The sequence below is a fragment of the Crinia signifera genome, chromosome 19 (genome assembly GCF_055691185.1).
Source record: "Crinia signifera chromosome 19, ASM5569118v1, whole genome shotgun sequence".
Taxonomy (NCBI): domain Eukaryota; kingdom Metazoa; phylum Chordata; class Amphibia; order Anura; family Myobatrachidae; genus Crinia; species Crinia signifera.
This window is the reverse complement of record NC_139226.1, coordinates 128,218,569-128,242,369: the sequence shown is the minus strand read 5'-3', so window position 1 is coordinate 128,242,369 and position 23,801 is coordinate 128,218,569. Positions and strand designations below refer to the sequence as shown.

Sequence of the window (23,801 nt, the reverse complement as noted above, 5' to 3'; positions counted from 1 at the left end):
ATTTGCCATCTCTGCCATGGCCCCACCCGCGATGCAGCTGACTCGCCTCTGGTGCTCAGTCAGTGGGCAGCGGCAGGCAGCAGCATGTCAGTGCATCGAGCGGGTGCCGGCGCCCACACAGACCCTGCTGCTGCTTGCTCCCCCAAGCGGCTGCTGGGACTGCCTTACAGTAGTTATGCCACTGGTCTCCAGCTGTTCTGTTTTGGTCCTAAGACATCATGGTGAGTGACTTCTGACTGAGTTGGACCTGCTGTGAATGTCTGTGATATAATTAGACTGTAAGATCCATATGTGAATGTATATCCCTGTTGGTGGGATAGTAATAGAAAATCATTAGGCGCCCATGACTCATTGTGACATACTTTTACCTTAACTTAATCTAGCTTAACTAAAGTAATTAACACGGACACCAATAATCACACGGACCATAAATAACGGACCGGACAGCCAAGTGCTACGTTTAAAAGGTCCATAATCATTTATTGTTCGTGACCATGTTAACTAAATTTGGTTGTTGAAATTTAAACTAGATTCCCTAACTTTAAACTAAAATGGAGGATGGCAGAAAGCAAGTCGCTACCAAACGCCAGCCCAGTCAACTTGATAACAAAAAACTCAAAGACTCCAGGAGGGGCTCACCACCCCCTCCTACCTGCATAACCTGCATTGTGCAGGACTCACCACCCTTTAACCTGGCAGAGCAAATGGACGCTCCGGCATGGGAACGCGCCTTGTCCACCCGCATGGGAAGGACACATCCGCCATCCTACAAAAAGGGGGTGCCCCATGATGACTACTTATGCCTTTCTTTGACCGCTGGCTGGTAGCAACTTCCCACCAATTTGAGCTAAAAACTGTCAAAGCTTAAAGTGAAAGTACATTGCAGAAGCCGTCATTTTGATGGACTTTTTGTACTGATAATAATAATAATAACAACAACAACAACAATGCTGTTGAAGGCAAGAACTTTATTTTCATGTGTTGGGTTCTTACAGACACAAATGTTTTCCCTACATAAACCTCTGCTCAATAGAAAAGCAGAACAGGCTGAGTAATTATCACCCCCTGGGAACATCACGTGGGGCCCGGCAGGGGCCAGGAGCAGTTGTGGTGGAGGAGAAATGCTCACTCTGGTACATTTTCAATTACTGTCTCTCCGAGGCCATGACTCCCACACACACCCTGCATCTCCCTTGCCTCTGTATGTCTGGGCAGCACTGTCCTCCACTCAGTGCTTAGACACTTGTAACTACTGTACTTAGAGAATTCCCAGAAATTGAAGGCACTTCTGTAGAAATGTTTATGTCAGTTTTGCATAATATGTAGCTCATGCTCACAACTAATGTGGGGTACACACCACGACGACCCGCTCACGATGCACATTGTGAGCGGGTCGTCAGTGTTTCTTCAGACCTGCTCACGATGGTGCGGGGGGAGGCACGACCCGCTCACGATGTGCACCGTGAGCGGGTCCGATCCGATGGCGACCCGCACCCGGCTGTATGGTCGTTCTTCAGATCTGCAGGTAGGATTTGAATAACGACCGACCGACCCGCGGGGCCGCGCATCGGATCAGTATCGGTCCACACCAGGACAGAAAAGGGCCCAATCACCACACAATCTACATCAAATTGGTCGGAATTGGATCTAGATTGATGGGATCGGACCCTTGTTGTCCTGGTGTGTACCCAGCATAAGGCCTGATTCCCTGTTCTGCTGATCAGTGACAGTAATGATTGGCGATCCATCAGGGAAATCAGCAAAAATGCCCAGAGTCCTACAGGGGGCCTGGCTGGCAGCCAAGTCTTAGCCTGCAGTAAACGCATGTACAATACAAGTGCTTCCATTATAGTTGTGTCAGGTGTGCGTAGCTGTCATACACACTGTGACAGCTACATACACCTGACACAACTATACTGGGATCACTTGTACTGTACAACACTCCAGTCAGCGCTACCTGCCCTTGATCCAGTCCCTATGCATGTGGTGGGTAAGAGGCAGCACATACCAGCACCACTCACCATCTTCTGGCGGCTGGTGCACTTCTGCCGAATTCCGTGGTCTGACATATCACTGGGGCCGGGTAAAGAGGCAGCCGCAGCATGTAGCCCAGAGAATGAGGTGAGTCGCGACCTCACCACGCGCCGTCCGTCCACACTACACTCTATCTGCCACCGCGGGGCTGCCTCTGCAGACAAAGACTCGCAAGATGATGACATCATCATCTCGCGAAAGCATCTGTAGGCACAGGCAACTCCCCAGCGGCAGCAGGTCAGGAGCGTGCACACAATGGGGAGGCTGTGGTGGCTTTTAAAGTCACCCAGATTCTGGGAGAATCCCGGAATCCGGGAGACAGGAAAAGCCTCCTGTAGGGTTGCCACCGATTCCGGGAGAATCCTACCTCCAACCCAGGCATAGGCAGAATGGGTAATTGTCCCAATATTGGCACCCCCTACGCTAACAGAAGTTAGTGGCGGTCAAATATATAATACAATATAATAAAAACTACCTCTGTTGGGGTTCCAGAAAAATGACTCAAAGATTCTTGTAGTCCTAAAACAATGGCCCTCATTAAGGTTGGTTCACTCCCCTACGCGTTCATACAGGGGAGTGATGTTGTGTTACTGCACATGCGCATAAACTTTTATGTGCATGTGCAGCCACTTTGTGCATGCGTGCGCGGCAAATTGATTACTCAACAACCTGTTCACACGCAGCAGTGCAGATGGAGGGCACGGGGGCGGCGGACATGGGCTGCATCTATGGGTATTCCCATGAAAACACTTGGCTTTCCCATGGTGATTTGCTGGTGACACGAGTGCCAGGGGCGCACAGCTGACATCTGGTAACGTCAGGGGTGTCTAGCTGACGTCACCGGATGTCAGCTGGCCATACAGGGGCTCTGCAGATCTGTCAGCAGAGACCGCGGTGGGTGGGCGGCAATTAGATGACCCGCAAAACTTTGCGGTTCAATCAGAATGACCTCCTATGTGTGAACAACCTTGGGGTCCCAACTACTGCTAAATATACAGGTTGAGTATCCCGTATCCAAAATGCTCGGGACCAGGAGAATTTTGGATAACGGATTATTCCGTATTTCGGAATATTTTAATATTTCAATGATGTATTTTGAAGTATCTTGCATGTATGCTGTATAAACACATAATATACACACAAATATATTTTATTACCACATAAAATACACACAAATATATTTTAATTGTTCAAAAAACAAGGTTTCAAAACGTGAAACAAAATGTGTGTACTATCTCAGCACTGAATTTGAATGCCAAGCAATCATTGTCTTGCACATATATAGTGCCAGTTACATTTCATGTCCCCAGTGATGCTGTTACAAATGTCCCCAGTGAGTTTTTAGCAAAAAAAAAATTTTTTTTTTCACTTTCTGGAATGTCCGTATTTCGGAATAATTCGGATAACGGATACTCGGATACGGGATACTCGACCTGTACTATATAAACATATTGCACTACAATAGGTTTCACATGCCCTAAAACAGCAGTTCTTAAACTGTGGGTCCTGACCCCAAAGTGGGTCACGACCATCTTAGCATGGGGTCGCGACTCCTTGTTGCTGACCATTAAGGTGACTTCTCTGATCTCTTAGTCAGTGAACCAAGATGTCTTAAAAACCAGTAGAATTGTATGTTATTCAGACTCATCATATCACTGGTGTAGATATCTGTGGGGTCAAAGTTCAGCCTAACTGTCATTATCTGCCTCCCCATTTCATCAACTGCCTCCCTGCCATATCCAAAGCCTTCAAAGCAGGTTCAAAACTTTAACAGTCCCATGAATATGTTAAAAAGCAGCTGCAGGACAGAGACTCTGAAAGGAGCTCGTCTCTGCAATTGTGTACGAAATTGTGTATCATATATAGCAACAGATCACTTCACTTCTGTTTTGTGCCGCTGCAGTGCTTCCATACATGTGTTGGCCATTCTGTGGTAACTTGCTGGGGCCCTGTAATCATTTTTATTGTTTGATGGGGTCCCAGAGCAAAATAGTTTGATTTCCTGCCCTAAAACATATAATTGACCTCTAGAAAGGCCGTTTATAATTGCTGAGGTCAAGCACATTGCAGAAAGTTTAAGTTCTCCAACTCTTCAAAATATATATCGCTCTTAAAGGGGATTTTTAGGCAAACTATTACCACTTACCTAGGGGACCTAATGTTCCTTTACGAATTCAGTAAGCAGTTACATTTAGTAATCAAAACATTGAACTAACTATTAAAGTTAGGTTAAACAGCTTTAAGTGAAGTAAACACACAGTTTTCACATTACGGGGCACATTAAAAACCCATAAATCTTCCCTGTTGGCAAAACTTTGGGGCAATCTGCTTTTTGTAGCTATTCATTGCCTTTGTGGCATGGTAACGGATCAGTCCTCATTGAAGATACTGACACGTTGGCTGTCAGTCCTTGACAGTTTGCTAAATAACAATAGCTGAAAAGCAGCAACGCATTTCTCTTCCATGTCAAGTCTCTATACATAAAGAAAACGCCAAGACACATAATTAGTAATGCTTCCAGTAAGTCATTATTGGCCATTGCAAGTGATTCATGAATGATCCTTTTCTAACGCGGAAAAATGCACAAGTGCAGCGCAAATACCTTTTTTTCTTTTGTGGCATTATGCAGCTGTTGTATTTTGGTTTGCACCTGTTTTATGGGTTGTGCATGGGTTATTGTGACATTTCATGAGATGAGTTGATTGTGGTGTTCCGTACTGAATATTGATTAGCAGAAAACGCGATTACAGTGATTTCAAGGGTAAAAGAACGTTGGGAGGTGTGAAGAGATTAGTGAACACACTGTGGTCCGTGGTGGTAGCGTTCTACAATATTTGTCCCGTTAACTGACACAAGCTTCCTCCCAATGATAAATCTTCCCGGTTGGCTCAACAATGCTCACAAGTGAAAGACATCATTTCGGGGAGGGAGAATCAATGCAATAATAAGATGTCAAGAGCTGGAAGTGGACACACTGCTATGTTAGAAGAAAATCAGAACACTGAGAAGCGTCTTTGATAAACTTTGCAGTGTAGAAGTATTTGTGTCTGGAGGTGTCAAAGGATAGAACATGCTTTGGAGAACCAGAACAATAATAATTATAAAAAAGAAAGAAAAACAAGCAGCTTTTTATTTAAGTTATTTCCATGTGCGATGTACACAGCAATGCTTTAGTGCAGACCTAGTATTTACCATAGGCTGCTTAGCTGTACACCTGCCCCAAGGTCTTAGGTCAGAGACCATGGGGCTAATGGACCAAGCAACTCCTAAGGGGCACAGAACCAGCAGAATCCATTCTGTAGGCCTCATTATTTTGTCCCATGAACTAAAGCTCAGAGACTTCACTAAGGGGATTCCAGGGGTTGGATTCCAGTTGATGGTACCTGAGTGGTTAAATATAGCCAGGATCAGAGACATAGATAAAAAAAGTGCAGGACACAGGTAGGTAGTCAGGAAAATTCTGCTGGTAGCTAAGGAAATATCCAACCACATGGTCAGAAACAAAGCCAGTGAAATCAGACATGAAGTGGAAGTCAGCCGAAGCCAAGGGTCACTTCCCAGTAGGTCAAGGAAACCAGGAACAGTTGAATTGGACGACACATACAATTTTTAGGTAAGAGTGATGCGGTGTATCAGTCTTGTATACATCCAGGTTGCAGGGGATTGGCTACAGCCAGAAAGTGTGCAGATAGCAGGCACATTCACGATGGCTCAGTTGTTCTGAACAAGAGCGTGAATAAACAGCTGCTCCTGTCGATTAACCGGTAGGACTACTGGGTTTTTCTTATGAGATACTGATACTACTCCCCTCTTCCCGAGTTCTGAGCAGGAATGATCAAGTACTGGTTTATCGGGGTACAAAGAAAGGAAATCCTTCAGTAAATAATACATATTTTCATCTTGCTGTAATCCCTTTCCAGGAAGCCGGGCATTGTGTGTCGTCATCCTGAATACAAGAATTCTGTTTTTCTCTTATACTGAAGAATCGTTATAAGAGTGTGCCGCCTTAGTCCTCAAACTACAGGGCCTGTTTGTTATCTGAGGTGATTGGCTCAGGTTCAACAGAACTATTTGATATCATACAGGCAGCACCAGAGACTGATCTGGATAATGACATAACCTCAGGAGGATCAACATTGTTATATTAAGCAAATTTCCAGTTTGGCAACCTTTTGAAATTTTGGTAAATTCTTTAGGAGACTGGAAGGATATAGCAGACAAAATGGAGGCTGGACGAATCAGGGAGGCACAGATACGTGGGATATGCAATAAAATACTGGCTGTGGACTGCATAGGTTGAGTGGACACAATCTGACTGTATATAAGCAGCATTGCACACAGCATAAGTCAGCATTTTCACTTCCTTCAAAAACTCAATGTAGACATCAACAGAGGCCACTGGAGAACCACGATCTTCTATTACTACAAGAGTTTTGACTGACTGCAAGCTGCTTTTGGGGACGAAGCACCACTTCATGCTTAATTTCATGAGGGGAGATGGTCCCTGTAAGGCGAGGGACGATCCAACTGAACTGTGTCCATCATCACTGAGGACAACATAGCAATCATGGTTGAGGTGGCCTGTGGCCCAGTTAGAAAGGAGATTTGCATTTCGTTGGTATCTATCCACTTCATACTACATAAAAAGCTTGGTCTGATCAAGGTTTCTGCATGCACAATAGTTGCCCCATCAGCTGACCTGGTGCCAAAAACTGATGGTAGTCACACAAACTAGTCTGGGATTTCATCAGTGGTAATGAATCCTGGATCTACAGTTGAGACCAAACAACAGTCTAACCAGGGGACCACAGATGGGGCTGACGAGACATTGGAGCACACAGGCTGAGCCACGGAGGGGGACAGAGCTGAGCAGTGTGTGCAGGCACCTGGTCGGTGGACATCTAGCCCGGGAGCCAGTGCAGAGGTGCCAGGGAGCAACGGCAGCAGGATGGGGGGGCAGGAGGTAGCGTATCGGCACAGGGAGCGGGTGAAGAAGAGCCCCAGGAAGGTTGCACTGGGCAGGTGGACTGACATCATAATGTCCGATATGTCATGACATCACACGTTGGACCTCCCCCCGGTGGACCCTTACCCTCCCAGTCCAACATTATTCCTACAATAATGTGGTGACCAGGGTGCTGCAAGTGCCTGCAAGCCTTACAGATTGTGCGCTTATGCCAAGATTATTATCATTAGAAACTTGCTACAACAATTCTTAAAAAAAAAAAAAACAACTATTGTTTTCTTCTCTTAAATACAAACATTCTCCCCTTTTCATGCTTCATTTCTCCCTTTAGCTAATGGAAGAAAAAAAATATCCATGCTAGTAAAATAAGCCTTTTTGCTGTTATACAAAGAAGCAGAAATAGTGACTTCTTTGTACTCATTCAGTCAATTATCTCTTTTTTGACACCTGCCAACTGCTGTGGTGATGTGTCTCCTGTTTATTATCTTAATAATCCTTTGTAGGTAACAGGACAAAAAAACAACAACCATGTTGTTTCACACAGACTTTCTTCAAAGCACAATTTTTTATTTCCATGAAGACACATGCTTTTTGATATGTAGTCGGGAGGGGGCATTGTTATAAATAATTGTGAGAGCTACATATAGAGCTGCACGAAGACATATTTTATTCAGTGGAATGCCACTTTCCACAAATATATGTTCATTCCAACCTGAAAAATAATAAGAGATGCAGCAATACTGCTTACCTTTTCTGTATTCTCCAAAACACTAAGAACCTTGGCTGATGGTGGGCCAAATAGGATATCTTCAAAAACAGCTTGGCCCATTTCGACTCTCTTGTTAGGAGGGGTTAAAGAGCCGTCTTCCTCATTTATGGAGATCTTTGGGTATTGTACTGTAGAGAACACAAAAAAATGCCCAAAAATAGATCAGGTATCTGTTTCACAATTGTATGATCAAAGTATGTCTTCTTCTAAAATGTTAACTAAGGAATTTGGGTAAAAACTTGTACAGCTTACGCCTATGGCCAAGTTACTTATACACCAAATAACATAAACAGCAGGGTGATATTTGGAACTAGTAGGGCTGCCTAGGCCAATGAACGAGTGCATTTGTCTTCTAAGGGGTAGATGTATGAAGCAGTCATAAGGGAGAAGTGAGCCAGAGGAGAAGTGGCCCATGGCAACCAATCAGTACTCAAGTAACTTATATGATTTGCATAATATAAAATTATACAGAGCAGCTGATTGGTTGCCATGGGCCACTTCTCCTCTGGCTCACTTCTCTTCCCTTATCACTGCAAATAATGGAGCTGAGCTGCTTAAGGCTCAGGTCAGTTGGCTAAAACATTAGAATAATTATGTGTCCTATAACGGATTGTCTCTCATCTTTCTACTACACCAAGCTACTGAAACAGAGGCTATTTTAGGGTTTTTCCTCTCACAATTCCATTATTTCGAAGTGTAATGGTGGACATCCTACAAGGTGGGCCTTGGGCAAATTTGCCACAAGGGTTCTGCAGCGCCTAGCAATACATAAATGGCAAAAACAAACAATTAAATAACGAATTACTGTACAATGCAATTTAAGACAAGTACATGGTAAATAAAGACAGTTGCATCAGGGGACAGGACACTGAGCAATTATTAGGGTGGCAGAAATATATGTACCGTATATATTTTAAGAAAAGCACATGAGGAGAGAGGGCCCTGCTAGTGAAAGCTTACATTCTAAAGGGGAGGGGCAGTCAAGAGTTACACAGAAGGTGTAGAAGTGAGCAAATATTTCTTATTAAAAATTTGGAGTGGAGCTAGTGTTTTAATACACGTAAGTGCGCTAATGATATATCAGTAAGCATGTGTTGCCCAATGTACTTTTACTTTGGCCTAAAGTGCAATAAAAGTAATACTGCATAAAATCTGTCTGTTCATCCTGAATGGATCTGTGTCCAAACTGACCTAATGGAGGTGCCCAGTTGAATGGATTTGGACCCTTGGATCTCAAGGTAAAGATTCAATAACTTAGGAGCAAGTGGAGTCAATTGATGACCACACACTTACAAGTTCATTCCCATCAAAACAGTTTCAATACTGCCCCATTAGGTGATAAGAGCCACATTAATGGCAAAATTGTAGTTAAAATAACTCTGTATATAAAATTGTACTTACAGCTACTGTATGAGAGGCATAAATAGGTTGTCAATTCCTATATGATAGAAGGCGTCATAGAAGATTCCAATTGTTCAAAAATTGATACTGATGCCTTAAGTTGCAATGAATGATGTAATTCTATTTAAATAAGTGAGGTTTAGATATCTGGATACTGCAACTGCCTGTACAATGACTTCATCAATTTTGTCCTCTCTTTTGAGATTTTCCAGCTCCTGATGCAGAGATGTGTTGTTATAGCATTAGGATCCCATTGCCATTGTTAATGGCAGGCAAAGCGATAAGCAAACATCTTGAACAAAAGCGTGAAGCACCACCATATTGGCCAGACGGTAGTACGCACCCTTGGTGTTGGTACGTCCCACCATTCTAGTTACAGCTCTGTCAGTATATTGTACAATAGGATCCATTCTACTTAGCATTTGAATACATCTTTAGGTACTTGTTTCCTAGAACGGCGACAATCGCGGCCATCGTGTACCTTTAAGTTAAGGTACACGATGGCCGCGATGGACCCGATTTCCTTTGAAATCAGGTCTATTTTGCCGTCAAAGGGAAAATCGCGGGCATCGCGTCGGTCGGGACCATTAACATTGGCCCCGACGCGACCGACGCGATGCCCCCGATTTTGCCATAGGCTTCAATGTTTAAATATTTTTTAACATTGAAATCTGGAGCATTGCGTCGGTCTTGTGCCATTATAATGGCACAAGATGAGATGGACTTGATTAAGTCCATCTCACATATTAAAAAATGTGAAATGGGCCAATATGACCCATTTCACATTATATATGGCCCCGTCGTCACCCCACAATTGACGTGAACCCGAAGCGTTGTGAGCGCAGCGAGCTCGCGAGGGGCGGCGGTGGGCGTCCTCCGACCTTTTCATTGCCCTACTATCCACGTCGGCGTGGAGTTGAGAATATATAGTGTGGCGAGCGCAGCGAGCCACCGAGCCCGAAGCGTGGCGAGCCCCGCGAGGGGACGCATATACCTGTGAAGTTATACGCGTACGCTCGCCCCGCTTCGGGCTCGCCACACTATATATTCTCAACTCCACGCCGACGTGGATAGTAGGGGAATGAAAAGGTCGGAGGACGCCCACCGCCGCCCCTCGCGGGCTCGCTGCGCTCGCCACGCTTCGGGTTCACGTCAATCGTGGGGTGGGGTTTACGCTGTAAAATTGGGGGTCTAGGGAATATTTTACATTGAATCCAATGTAAAATCGGGTCCCAGGGACCCTATCCACATTTGATTCAATAAAAAAATCGGGTCGGTTGCATCGCATGCGACCAAATCGCATGCGATGCGATCGACGAGATTTTTCCGACACGACCACCCCGATGGAAATCGGGGTGGCCATGCTAGGAAACAAGTACCCATCTTTATTTATCATATACTTTCATTCCCATTTGTTTTATTAACATATAAAGCAATTTGTTAAGATAACATCGACTGCTCGAATACAAGCGTGAAAGCTGTAAAAACTAAAATGCTTATGAGGGGAGATCACAACCCATCGCTGATCATATTGTCACTGTAGACAGCAAATGCAAGGAACCATGCTAACAAAAACACCCATGGGCAGGTGGGTGAGATGCTAGTCCAGTAGAAGGTGTCTACATTAAAGTGTACATACATAGACAATAGAAAATTGTAATAAATAGACAGACAAGGAGTATAAAAAATGAGGGGTAGATTGATGAATCAGTGATAACGGAGAAGTGATAACGTGCCTGGAACTTTATCACCGGCCAATCAGCTGCTAACTCTCCCTTTTTAAACCCAGCCTGTAACTTAACAGTCAGAAGCTGATTGGCCGGTGATAAAGTACCAGGCACTTTAACACTTCTCTTACCTAATAACTGCTTCATACATCTACTCCAATATTAGAACAATTGTTGGACATAAATGTGTGCCCACCTACCACGGCTGGGTGACCTCAGCAGGTGGCATCCACCTTACAAAAGTGCTCACAAAGGAGGTGATTCAGGACTGCTTGCTAAGCAGCTGTCATTTGGTGCTTAGTGAGCGGCTTAAAGGCATCCGGCCGAATGCCTTTGGTAACATATGAAGGGAATTAGATGAACACATCCCCTTGCATGTGGCGGGCAGAGAGAGAAATCATTCGGTGGTCCCTGGCCATTGAATTGTTTCTCTCCCCTTCGGAAATAAAAGTCAGTCTAAACTAACTTTTATTTCCATCAGAATCTGACGAAGAGGGGGCAGGGGTGCCCGCTATGATCAGGGAATGCCATGCCTGCAGGGCCGGTGCGAGCTGTCCCGGCACCCTAGGCAAATCTTCCCCCGCCGCCCCCCCCCCCTCCCCTCAACATAGCCGGGGAGTGGGACTCCCACCCCCTGGCTTTCTTCAGAGGCTGCTGGAGCAGAGCCCTCTCTCCACCCGGCACTTCTCATCCGTGCCGCGCAGATAGCGCCGTGGCTATCTGCGGGTGAGCTTACACCCACCCGCCTGACCTAGGTGTAAGCTCATCCACAGATAGCCACGGCGCTGACCAGCACAGGGGGGGGGTTGCGGGCACCACCTGCCGATGGCATCAACGGGCGGGCCCCACGGGTGGGCAGGTGTAAGCTCACCTGTTCCCGCAGAGAGCCGCTGACTAGAACGGGGGGGGGGGAGTTTGCCAGCACCACCCGCCGATCACTTCAATGGGCGGGCTCCACAGGACGGGTGGCTGTAAGCTCACCTGTTCCTTTCCTGCTGTTAATTGGCATTAACTTTCGTTTCTGCGAGGAGTCCTCGGGCGGGAGCGCTGCTGCAGCTCAGTACCACCCTCCAGTGGCCGGCGCCCTAGGCAAATGCCTAAGGCTGCCTAGTGGTGGCGCCGGCCCTGCGTGCCTGCATTCCTAAGAGAATAGGCAACATTTTCATGGGGACGCCCATAAAACGTTGGGTATTTCCCGGCTCCGGACAGTGTCCACCCCTGCCCGCCCCCACTGGAGCAAATGTCTCAGTGAACCTGTTTGCTACCCGGGGTCTGCACAAATACATACGTATGCACAGAGAACAGGGCTGAATTCCTCCCCGTCCGATCGTTATAGAAACACCCCCAAAGTCTGCTGCATTTTACCAACTTGACTCCAGTGGAAATGATCAGATTACGTTACAAACTGAATTGTGCTATTTCTATGTGAATAGCAGAGTAGTATTTTATAAAAAGCAGAATTTAGAAATATATGATACTGTTATCATTACAATAACAATTCCTTCGGGCAGTTAACAGATTTACAACATGGTGGTATAAAGCTATGTGAAAAATGTAGAGGCATGTCATTATTTGATAAAGAAATTATTTTTTCGAAGTATTAGTTTATGACAGTCATACAAAAGAATGTAAAAAATGAGCTTTATCGAGGAACTTTCAGCACCAAGCACTGGAGAGGCGAGGGAATCCCCATGGACCAGTCATTCCAAATAGTGCATTGTGTCAGACCACTGGTATCTCTGATGCTATCAGATTATGTAAGAAACTTCCTCATATGGGGAATATAATCTGGATAAAACTATTTTATTCGTTTATTTAACGCCAATAAATGTCTGATTGGCTGCTTCCAATACTGAAAGCCCAAGTTCCTCTAAAACATTACAGAGCTGTGTGCTGGTAATTAACAAATGTACAGATGTAGCCTGTCTAATCCTTGCCGGGCGCCCGCCAGATCCCTTTCACTGCCGAGCGCCGGCGATAGAGCGTCCCAGTATCACGGCGGCTGGGCAGCGTCTCCCTGCCCATCTCTGCTTCAGGGAGATGCTGCCCAGTTAGGGGGGGGGCGGGGTGGCGAGGGGGACCGGCGGTGACGGCGGATGAGGCGGCGGGAACTGGCGGCAGGCTCTGTTGCCATGGGGTGTGCGAGTGTCTCGTGCGCGTGCACCCCTGGCGATAGAATCGCCAGCCCCGGCAAGGATGTAGCCGGCTACATCTGTAGTTTGTGTGTTCTGGGCTGCTGAGATCAAATATATGGTCTGATCTGCTTTATTTTGTATGTATGCAAGGGAAATAGGTGCTGTACATTGGTCTTTATTCTGGTTGACTCACTCTTGCGCAAATTCGCTCCCTTGCGAGTCATCCAGCATCCGTCCTGCAAATGGTGGTACACCTGCCCCCCTTCGCACGCTGACTAGTCCAGACCATTAGCACATATGCATGTAGAAATTTAGGGAATTGGGCGGGCAGCTGTCATCCGGTTATGTCAGCTGTCCGCCCCCTGCACGTGCGTCAAGACCACATTAGCATATGTAAGCCCAGCATTTTCTTGGGAACGTCCATGAAATGCTGGGCATTCACATATGCTAATGGGCCTGCCCGACACCCCACACCCCTTCCCACCCCCCTTGCTCGAAAGGCAGCGAGCTTGCACTCGGTGAACAGATTTTGCGCCAAGTTCACAGAAATGCTGCTGCACATGTGCAAAACATTGGTCCCCCTTGCCAATTTGTGCAAGAGTGAGTCAACCAGAATAAGGGACTTTGAGTACGGTCTACCAAAATGGGGTCTACTTTACTCTGTATTGGGGACTAGTCATAATTCAAGAGGCTATTAACTGTGGATTGGCCCTTTTCTCCACCGTAAATAGCCCTAGACAATTTGATACCCTAGGAATGATTTTGTTTGGAGCCGCCAATATGATAGCTATGTTTATTGTAATAATTTTGAGCGATAGTGTTAGGACCTGCAGAAAAGTGGGGTCCTGTGAAGGGAGCTGCAGGCTTAAATGCATTGATCAATACATGAACTAAAACAATGTGGTAACAAGCCATAGGGCACCCCAAAACTAGGAAAGGTGAGTGCCGATGTTTAGTGTATTACATATATATGATATATTGTGAGATCTTGGCTGCGAGGCAGGTAGGCTCAAACGAAATAGGTTGCAGCAAGACAGGGTTTTATTAATAAGCAAATGAACAGGAGGCTTATCAGCAGGGCAGCCGAGAGGAATTCCGGACCCCGATAACATTTTGGTGGGTGTGGCCTAAGTGTGGGAGGTGGTGCCTCCCCCGCTCTTGGGCCATGCCCCAAATTTTTTAGAGGGAGGTGAAAGAAAACTCTTTTTAAACTCAGCAGTAGCAGCAGCAACACACACCTACAGCATGTGCTGTGCTGACAGCAGGCTCAGCATGAGCTCTCACGCTGTCAGTGAGACACTCATGCTGAACCTGCTGTCAGCACAGCACATGCTGTAGATGTGTGTGCTGCTGTTGCTGCCCAGGAGGGACGGAGGGGGAAGGGATGGGTGGACCAGGGCCCCTGCCGGGCACCTCTAGCAAGCCCGGGTAATTAGTACAACTTTTTCAAACAATGTTTTTTAGTGAAAATAAAGTGCATCAACGTTTCGAGGTTCAGGACCCCGAAACAGGACCCCCCGAAACGTTGATGCACTGTATTTCACCAAAAAACATAATTTGAAAAAGTCTTCTGAGTGCCGCCTCGTCTGTCCCATACATTGGTAAGAGGAATATTATAGCGCCGAGCGCTTTCGGGAATTATCCCTTCTTCAGGGCACAAATCACACCGGAGAAAGGCTTTTCTCCAGTGTGATTTGTGCCCTGAAGAAGGGATAATTACCGAAAGCGTTTGGCGCTATAATACACAGTTTTTTTCATCACAGTGGCTGTTTATTTATTTGAGTGCCTCCCACCCTTTGGAATTCTACCTGCATTTTTACAGGGAAGGCACCTTGCTTGGATCTTTAGGTGAGTGCCGGCATACAGTGGACTTGTGTATATATATATATATATATATATATATATATATATATATATATATATATATATATATATATGATATGTGCACCCCTTCCATTGCAAAATACTTTGTTCAAGATGCGTGCTTACAGTATTTTGCTATGTACCAAACTCTGAACTCCATTTGTGTCCATTGCCGTGCTGATGTGGCCATTGCTATGGATAAGGATACGTTATCAGTCGGAGCCAGAAACAAAAAATCAGGTGAAGACAAGGAATGGGTGAAAGTTGTCTCAACCAGCCAGCCCTTCAAGCAAGCACGTAGCTAAAAGGCACCCTGATATTAACAGAGGGAACCCTTCTGCATCCCTCTATCATCAGCAGAGATGGGAAGACTGCTATTAAACAGACCATAAGCACCCTCTTACAGCATACTTGTTGCAGTATATGATTGTGAACTTTAAGGCATTCACAGCTGAAAAGAACCTCAAATTACACTACTTGGTTTTATACGTTAAAAATCCATCTTTCTCCATGAAAGGTCTTTATTTTCTAATTGCTATACATTAGACGAGAGTTAAGCATTTTACAACTACAAGGACATTCCATCTCAGCATTAGCTTTAGCTGAGGTAGCACTAGAAATGCCCTGGGCAATGAATAGGAACCAAATTGCTGGCAGCATAATTGTAATTTCTTAATGCACTCTAAAGTCCAAGGAGATGTTACAGATTCTTTCTAGTCAGTAATAAACGGAAGAGGTTGCAGCGCATTATAATGGCTAGTACTGTACTACTATTAACAATAGCGTTGGCTTAATTACAAAATATGGAACATGCATTTCAAGAGACAATATTGTCCAATGTGTAAAGTATTCATAGAGAAGTGAGTATGATAGACGAACAGTACTTATCATTTGTTATTCTGAGTACATTTATATTTAGCACGTTTGGAAGTAAATATGTTAATAATAAAAACCACTACGTACAATTTGAATAAAGAAAACAGCTAACACGATCCAGACTACAATATAACACCATACAGCTAATAAAAAACACAAAGATACAAGCTCTCATAATTCCACTTATACCGTGTTTTCACTGCGAGTGAGAAATACACGGCTTTTACCCGGCATTAAAATCCTGGGGACTGCAGGGACGGACCCCCGTTCTCACTGCAAGGCAAATTCCCGGGTGAAGAAGTTCTACCCGGTAATTCGCCTTTTAAAATGGGGTTTTATGCAGTGAGAATGGGTCAACCCGTGTCTGCATACCCGGATCTCAAACACGGGTAAAAAGAAGGGTTTTACCCGTGTATGAGATCCGGGTATGCAACCCGTTCACACTGCAAAAAAGCCAGTGTTAAAAGGCAAATTTCCGGGTCGACATGCTAGACCCGGGAATTTGCCTGCAGTGAGAACGGGGTATTAATAGTAGGGAAAGGCATAGAACCACTTTACCTAAAACAAAAAAAGAGAATACTTGGCTATTTAGATCACTGATAGGCAACCTGATTGGACCGCCAACTTAACTCAATACATTATATTGACCGATCTGTAATAATATCAGCAAATGTAACAATATACTGTATAACAAATACAGTATGACCATAGGCGTGCGCAGCCCATTTTCTTAGGGGGTGCACCATTGGATGGGGCGTGTCCATCATGCCTACTGGGCGTGTACATTACCGCCTACTGGGCGTGTCCATCTCGGCCTACTGTGCATAAATGCAAACTAAATAGAAGGTGACTTATTTATGTACATGGACTTTTCCACCCACACGTACCAGAAACAGGGTCAGTGGGCACCGCAGGCACACTGTAAAAATGTAAACTGTAATGCCCATTACACATAATGCTACACACTGTAATGCCCATTACACATAATGCCACGCACAGTAATGCCCATTCCACATAATGCCATGCACAGTAATGTCGATTACACATTATGCCAGGGCTTGACAATTTTTTGGTAAAATAGGGACAATAGTGACAGTACGCGCCGAAGGCATGCGCCAAAAATTTACACCATAATGCCTATTACATGTCACACATCCATTACATAGTATACCACATGCCCTAATGCCCATTACATGTTATACCACACACTGTAATGCCCATTACATGTTGCGCCTCACATTGTGATGCTCATTACACGTTACGCCTCACACTGTGATGTCCATTACGCCTCACACCGTAATGCCAATTACCTATTAGACCACACACTAATGCCAATTACCTATTACGCCCCACACTGTAATGCCATTTACCTATTACGCCACACAATGTAATGCCAATTACATATTATGCCCCACACCGAATTACCTATTACACATTATGCCACATGCTGTGATGCCCATTACACATTATTCCACACACAGCAATGCCCATTACACATTATGCCATGCACCAAATGTATATAGTGTAAACATGTATACATTACATATTATAATCACACACCATATTGCTCATTACACATTATTCCACACACCATAATGCCCCTTACATATTATGCCATATAAGTACGCTTACCTACATGCTCGTTGTCAGGAATTACATGTTCGATGCCAGGGTTTAAATTCTTCTTTGCAGGGTTTACATGCTCCTTGACATGGCCGTGGGGGGGGGGGGGGGGGTTTGCATGCTCATTGCCACAGGGACTACATGCTTGTTGCCAGTGGTAGTTGCATGCTCATTGCCAGGAGGGATTACATGCTCGCTGCCCAGGGGGAATACATGCTCGTTGCCTGGGGGATTACATGCTCGATGTCTGGGGGGATTACATGCTTATTGCCCACATATAATGCCCCCCTTAGTTCTGTATACATAATGCCCCCGTAGTGCCACACACATAATGCCCTCCATAGTGCCACATGCATAATGCCACCCATAGTGTCACATGCATAATGCCCCCTGTAGTGCCACACTTATAATGCTCCCTGTAGTACCATACACATAATGCTAATCCTTTCATGTCACAAACAATGCCCCAATAGTGCCATAGACATACTGCACCCCATAGTGACACACACATAATGCCCCTGTAGTAGTGCCACATGCATAATTCCCCCTGTAGTGCCAGTGCCACACACATAATGCTCCCATATTGCCACGCAATGTAATGCCCCCATAGTGCTATATACACAGCTCTGTCCCATATACAGAGTGGCGTGTATATGGGACAGAGCTGCCCTGAGCCTGCTGAGGGAGGGGAGAGCACTGCCACGGGGAGCAAGTAAGCTGCTGCTGTCAGGCAGCGGAGGGAAGGAGGTGTCGGGTGGACAGCCCTCCCGCTGCCCGACGAAGGGAGGAAAAGGCTGCTGCTGCCGACCGGGCGGAGGAGCGATGTAGGTGCCGGGCGGAGGGGGGAAGGAGACGCAGACCGGGTGATAGCATCCGGCCGGCTTTTTAAAAGTGAAGGAGGCGGCGCGGCAGCAGCGAGGGGGGCGTCATTAGGAGGTGCCTGTGCACCCCTGGCACCCCCCGTGCGCACGCCTATGAGTATGACATCACAGCTGGAAGGAGATGGGAATCACAAGTGAAAGATACAGTAAGAGTGCCACCAGCGCACTTAGGACCTCAAATTTTACCCCATACTAGCCAACCCTAAAGCAACCTGGCTGCAGCCAATATAGTGGTACTTGTTTCCTAGCACGGCGCCCACTACAGCATTTGCGTAGTGGGCTATTCTGTGTAGGGAAATCGCATCGCATGCCATTATTGTATGGCATGTGATGCGATGCGATTTGATGCGATTTTTGTATGTAATGTATTGACTGCTCTCTGTCAGTGAATACATTAAAAAGATAGGTTGCGATCAAAAAATCGCATCCCATCGCATAGCATGCCATTATTGTATGCCATGTGATGCGATGGGGTGCGATAAAAAATGTTGCAGGACATGCGATGCCATGCGATGCGATATAGTGGGGTGCAATGAGGATAGAAAAAATTACATTAAAAAAGCCGCTCTAATGGCCCATGCGATGCGATGCGATTTCCCTACGGTGCCGTACGTAGGAAATCTGGGTGCCGTGCTAGGAAACAAGTACCAATATAGTTAACAATGTCGGCCGTGGGTGACCGATACGGTGCGTACACACTGAATGATATACAGTAGTCTGCCGCTATCATTCACCGATGGCCTGCTGAACATGCTATATAGCCAAATTGACCTGCATGTTCAGTAGACAGACACCAAACATCATTAAGAACACATGGAAGAGCATGTTAAACGATATGGCTCAGAAAGGGCCCCCCCTCCCCGATGCCCACACCTTTTCAGCTCCTCCCCGCCACCGCGGGGGCTGTGTGGCTATACACCACTGCCTCCACATACAGTCATTGGGCGGTATTCAATGAGCCTGATTCGCCATGTTTTTATGGCGAATTTGTGCTGTTTGGCGAATTTTTGACAAAAACGGTGAATCACCCTATTCAATGACCACATGGCGAATACATTTGAAGGTTTTTTTTGCCATGATTCACCGAGTAGCAATCGCTATCTTTTTATGGAGAAGTGGAATGTGAACTTTTAAAATAAAGTGTTTTGTTTTTTACATTTGGTGTCAAAAAATCAGGAATTTTATTCTAAAGAGGGGCATGCTATTTTTATTCATGTGCTGTAATCACATGAATATATATTTAATTAAAAATATATATATATTATTTTTTTTTTTACACAGCAGCCAGCAGGGGGCGCCGGAGCCGAGCCGCTCATTACATATTCATATATTCACTGCACCCGATCGTTACGATCGGGTATAGTGAATATAGCGGTCCCCTGCTGGCACCCCCGGGGGGCAGCCTGTGCTGCCTGGCACCCGGGGAGCCCACCTCCCCCCCACAAACGTTCTGGGGCAGGCAGAGAGACTTCCATCTCTCTGCCTGCCACCGTCCTCAGGCTCCCTGCGGCATTCGCCGCAGGAGCTCATATTCGCCGGTCAGGGGCAGCGAGCCCCTGACACGTTGAATACCGGAGCCGGCGAGGCTCCGGAACGTGGCGAATGTGCACCGAATCCTAAAAAGGATTCGCTGCACCTCGCAGGTATTCTCATTGAATACCGCCCATTGTCCTTATTAATTCTACTATTCTTATACCCTACTCTGATTGGCATCATTCTCATTCTCAAACTTCAAGTAATGTTTACTATTGTTATTGTTTAATATTTTGCATTATAAGCTTTTTTTGACCCTGTAACCTCTTTATTCGTGTCATTAATATATTGGCGTTGTAGCTTAATGGATCGTGTCGCTATTTTGTCTACCGAATGTTATTTAAAAAAACTGCAGATAACAAAACCTCGCTCCTAAACCATTCTGCTTGTTATAGTGGCTACTACTATGTAACAGCATATAATAAAGTACCACATTGTTAATGATACATTCACTTCCACTTAATCTGAATGGAAATTAGTGCATCATTAACTGTGTGTTATGCCAATTAAGATAATGTCACAAAAGTACCTTAATTGGACTATTATTTTTTAATGACTCTGTAATTTAGTCTCTCTCTCTTGATATTTATGTGGCAGTTTTAACAATTAATAAGATTGCTGAGTATTTATTATTGTGATTTTCAATAAATCCTGTTATAAAAGTTAAAAAGTTCCCCCCAAGACTATGTTAGCTACAGTTTTAAAGAAGCAGCTAAACTGTAGCGTTTCGGGGGGGACATGCGTTTAAGGGGGGACATGCACAACATGTATAAATATATTAGGGGCCAATATAAGGAACTGCTAGACAGGAATCTAGGACGCGAGGGCACGAGTTTAAATTTGAAGAAAAAAGATTTTGTTCATCTAGAACAGTGGTTCCCAACCTGGGGTACTAGTACCAGTTGGGGGTACTTGAAAATAATATTGGTAATGGCGGAAGATGAAAAAAAGTATTTCGATGGCAGAAGAAGACCCATTGCCATGGAGAAGAACCATGTTTTGTCACTTACGGTTCTGTCTTCAGCATCATCAGTGCCTCCTGGTGCTTTACCTGACCAATCCACGGGGAGCTTCCCAAGTTGCCCTCAGACATCACCAATTATCTGCCCTGTGCTGACACAGGTGGAGGAAGCAGCAGCATTAATCCTACTGGTGTTAGTGGGAACCCTGGAGACAATACACAAACGGCGGCCAGACACAATTCCTGTCCGTTACTCCTTAATATAAGGACATGCATAAGGATACATACGCATACCGCTCACTTCCTCTCCACTTGTAAGTACTGTCTATATTTCAAATTGAGAGGGGGTACTCTTCAATAAAAAGCCTAATCAAGGGGTACGGGAGAGAAAAAAAGGTTGGAAACCGCTGATCTAGAAGAAAAATTTTCTTTACAGTCAGAGCAGTCAAACTTTGGAACTCTCTTCCTGAAGAAGTGGTGACGGCAGACACTATAACTACGTTTAAAATAAGATTGGATAAAAATGTATTGGTTAAAAACATCCATGGGTACGAATAAGTAACATAATCTGTCTTTAAAATATCAGAACATACTATACAACAAGGGATAAGCTACTATAACCATAGGTTTAACTAGATGGACGCAAGTCTTTATTCAGCCTCACCTACTATGCAACTATGTAACTATGTGCAAGGTCCACATCTATCTCTAGTCCCCAAAGAATTTCTGCCCCCAATCACCTGATTCCACAAATGTTACAACACTGTCAGAAGAGGGGAGCCAATAGGAAACTATCACAGCAGAAGTGGAATCAAGGAGCCATATAGAATTGGTGACAATTAGATATAGCATATTGAAACAGGACAGGCTGTTGGGTTGGAAGTGAAGCAGATGTTGGAAATGGCAGAGGTAAGAATGAAGTTAACCTTTTGCAGTCCAAATGTATTTTTGCAATTCAAACAGTCTGGTTGAAATGTTGAAATTAATTGTAATTAGTTTTTTATTTATTCAAAAATGGTCTACATTGAATGTTGAAGGATGTTAATGTTCTTATTCTTATACCATTGGATCTACTACTAGCGCTAGGGCTGTTGAGCATTACTAGACGTTGGACTTGAAAGGGTTAAGGTGCCTACATTTTGTTTGTTATTAAAAATATCCACATGCGGTTCTGTTTGTAGCTACCGTATTAATCTCACATCTTGGGGGAAATGCAGATAAGAACATGAGTATGATGCAATTCTGTGCATGATAGTAAGGACATATATTGGTCTGTGCATCTATGTGACAGGACCACGCTTCCAAAAGTCGTTCATACATTAGCAGAAGGTGAATTTTGCTGTTCGTTCAGTGGGCATGCTGCTGTAAGGATAGATGGGAGGAAATGTGTCACATGACAGTCCATTATCCAGACTAGTGTACGTATGTGTATACCTATGGACTTATGTTCTAACATAAGCCAAATACGGGGTGTTCCTGTAATTCAAGCATATTTGAAAGAAACAGTATTATGCCAGGGAAAACCATACCTTTTGCACATAGTCAGGGGCAGGTATAAACACTGGAGATGGCAGTAGTCGCCACCAGAACACCCAGCTGCCCCAACAGCCATGCCAAGCTCAGGTGCTTTAAAGGGGGCTTGGGCAATACATGGAGGTGTGGCCAGCCTCCCCCAAAGTAACTATTTGTCAAAAAGCTTCTGAGTGGCTGAAAAGTGGAGCACAGGCTGTACAGTGAAAGGGGGTGCAGAGTGAGGAGCAAGGGGCAGCGGGGCAAAGTTTTTGGAAAGAAGGGTGGCTGGTACGATTTACCCCCCCCCCCCCCCCCCCCACACACACACACACACACACACACACACACACACACACATCAGGCAGAGAGAGAGAGCACTGCTTCTGCAGCTGCCCCTTTCTCCAGCGCAGCACCCGCTGTCCCTGTCTACAGTGGCAAAGGGGGGGAGAGTGCAGGACTCCAGCCCATCCAGCAGGCCAAGGTACAGAGTCAGGGACACATTAAGAGAGCAGGTGGGCCCGTGTGAAGGCCCTAATTGGGCCCTCTCCGGTGGTGCAGTAGACTCTGGCATTGTGGAGACTGTGGTGCCCAGCACCTGTTCTGCGTTCCTGAGAACACCTGTATTACGCATGCGCAAATCAGCAGTAAGTGTCCGCAGCAGCCACGTTCTCATTGATTTTTTGCCACTGCTGGACCAATGGAGAAGTATGATTAAATGGGTGCAGTGTACCCCTTATAGATATGCCAGCAATGATTGCCGCTTTTAAAAAAAACGGGAGATTTCTTACCAAATCTCTCGCTTTCTGAATCTCTCATCCTGTTACATTTCACCCTATAGATCTATCAACTGGGATTATCAGTTCCGGTAATTATCATTTGCAGCCAGCACCTGAAAAGAAGGATTTCATATCACCACAATCAGTTGCAGTAAGGCACATTTATTTTCTCAGATGCACCACTGGCAATTCACTGGGACGTCAGCACATGTGCAGGCTGGAGACCCTGTCGGGGGGAGGGGGGGGGGTGTCACCACCTTCAATTTGCCTCCGGATGCCTGGTATGAATTTATGCCCACTGGTGCCAACTATGATGACATTGTCAGAAATCTAGCTATTTTTGTAGAAATGTTCCTGTTCTTCAGCAATGAATCTCCTTTTTGTTCTGCATGTTAGTTGTAGAGAGTTTTTTTTTAACCATCTATTTTTATACTATAATAATATAATATTAATAATGCAAAAAAGGACACTATTGTCACATTCAGCATTACATTATGGGGATTGTAGTTTACCGACATCTGCTGAAGACTGCATTGTGGGCATCTTGCAGATATGCATACTCTAACGAAGCCCCAGGAATATATTTCAAAAGGTAACTATGCATTTTTGGCATGGCTGGAGATTGTTGTGTTTCGCTGAATGTAAAAAGACAAGTACAGACGTCACGCTGTGCCCACTTTCCAATTACCATCCTCCAACATTAAATGTTTACATGTCTATCCCAGTTGGGGAATATATGATTCA

General features: G+C 45.1%; 1 protein-coding gene across 1 annotated transcript in view; it reads right to left on the bottom strand.

Moving 5' to 3' along the window:
* The window catches only part of MORN1 (MORN repeat containing 1), a 417,830-nt gene that overhangs the window by 180,153 nt on the left and 213,876 nt on the right, over positions 1-23,801 (bottom strand). The window contains exon 11 of the mRNA XM_083163328.1: positions 7,749-7,897. Coding sequence (XP_083019454.1) covers positions 7,749-7,897 — 149 coding nt within the window. The remainder of the gene's footprint in view (positions 1-7,748; positions 7,898-23,801) is intronic.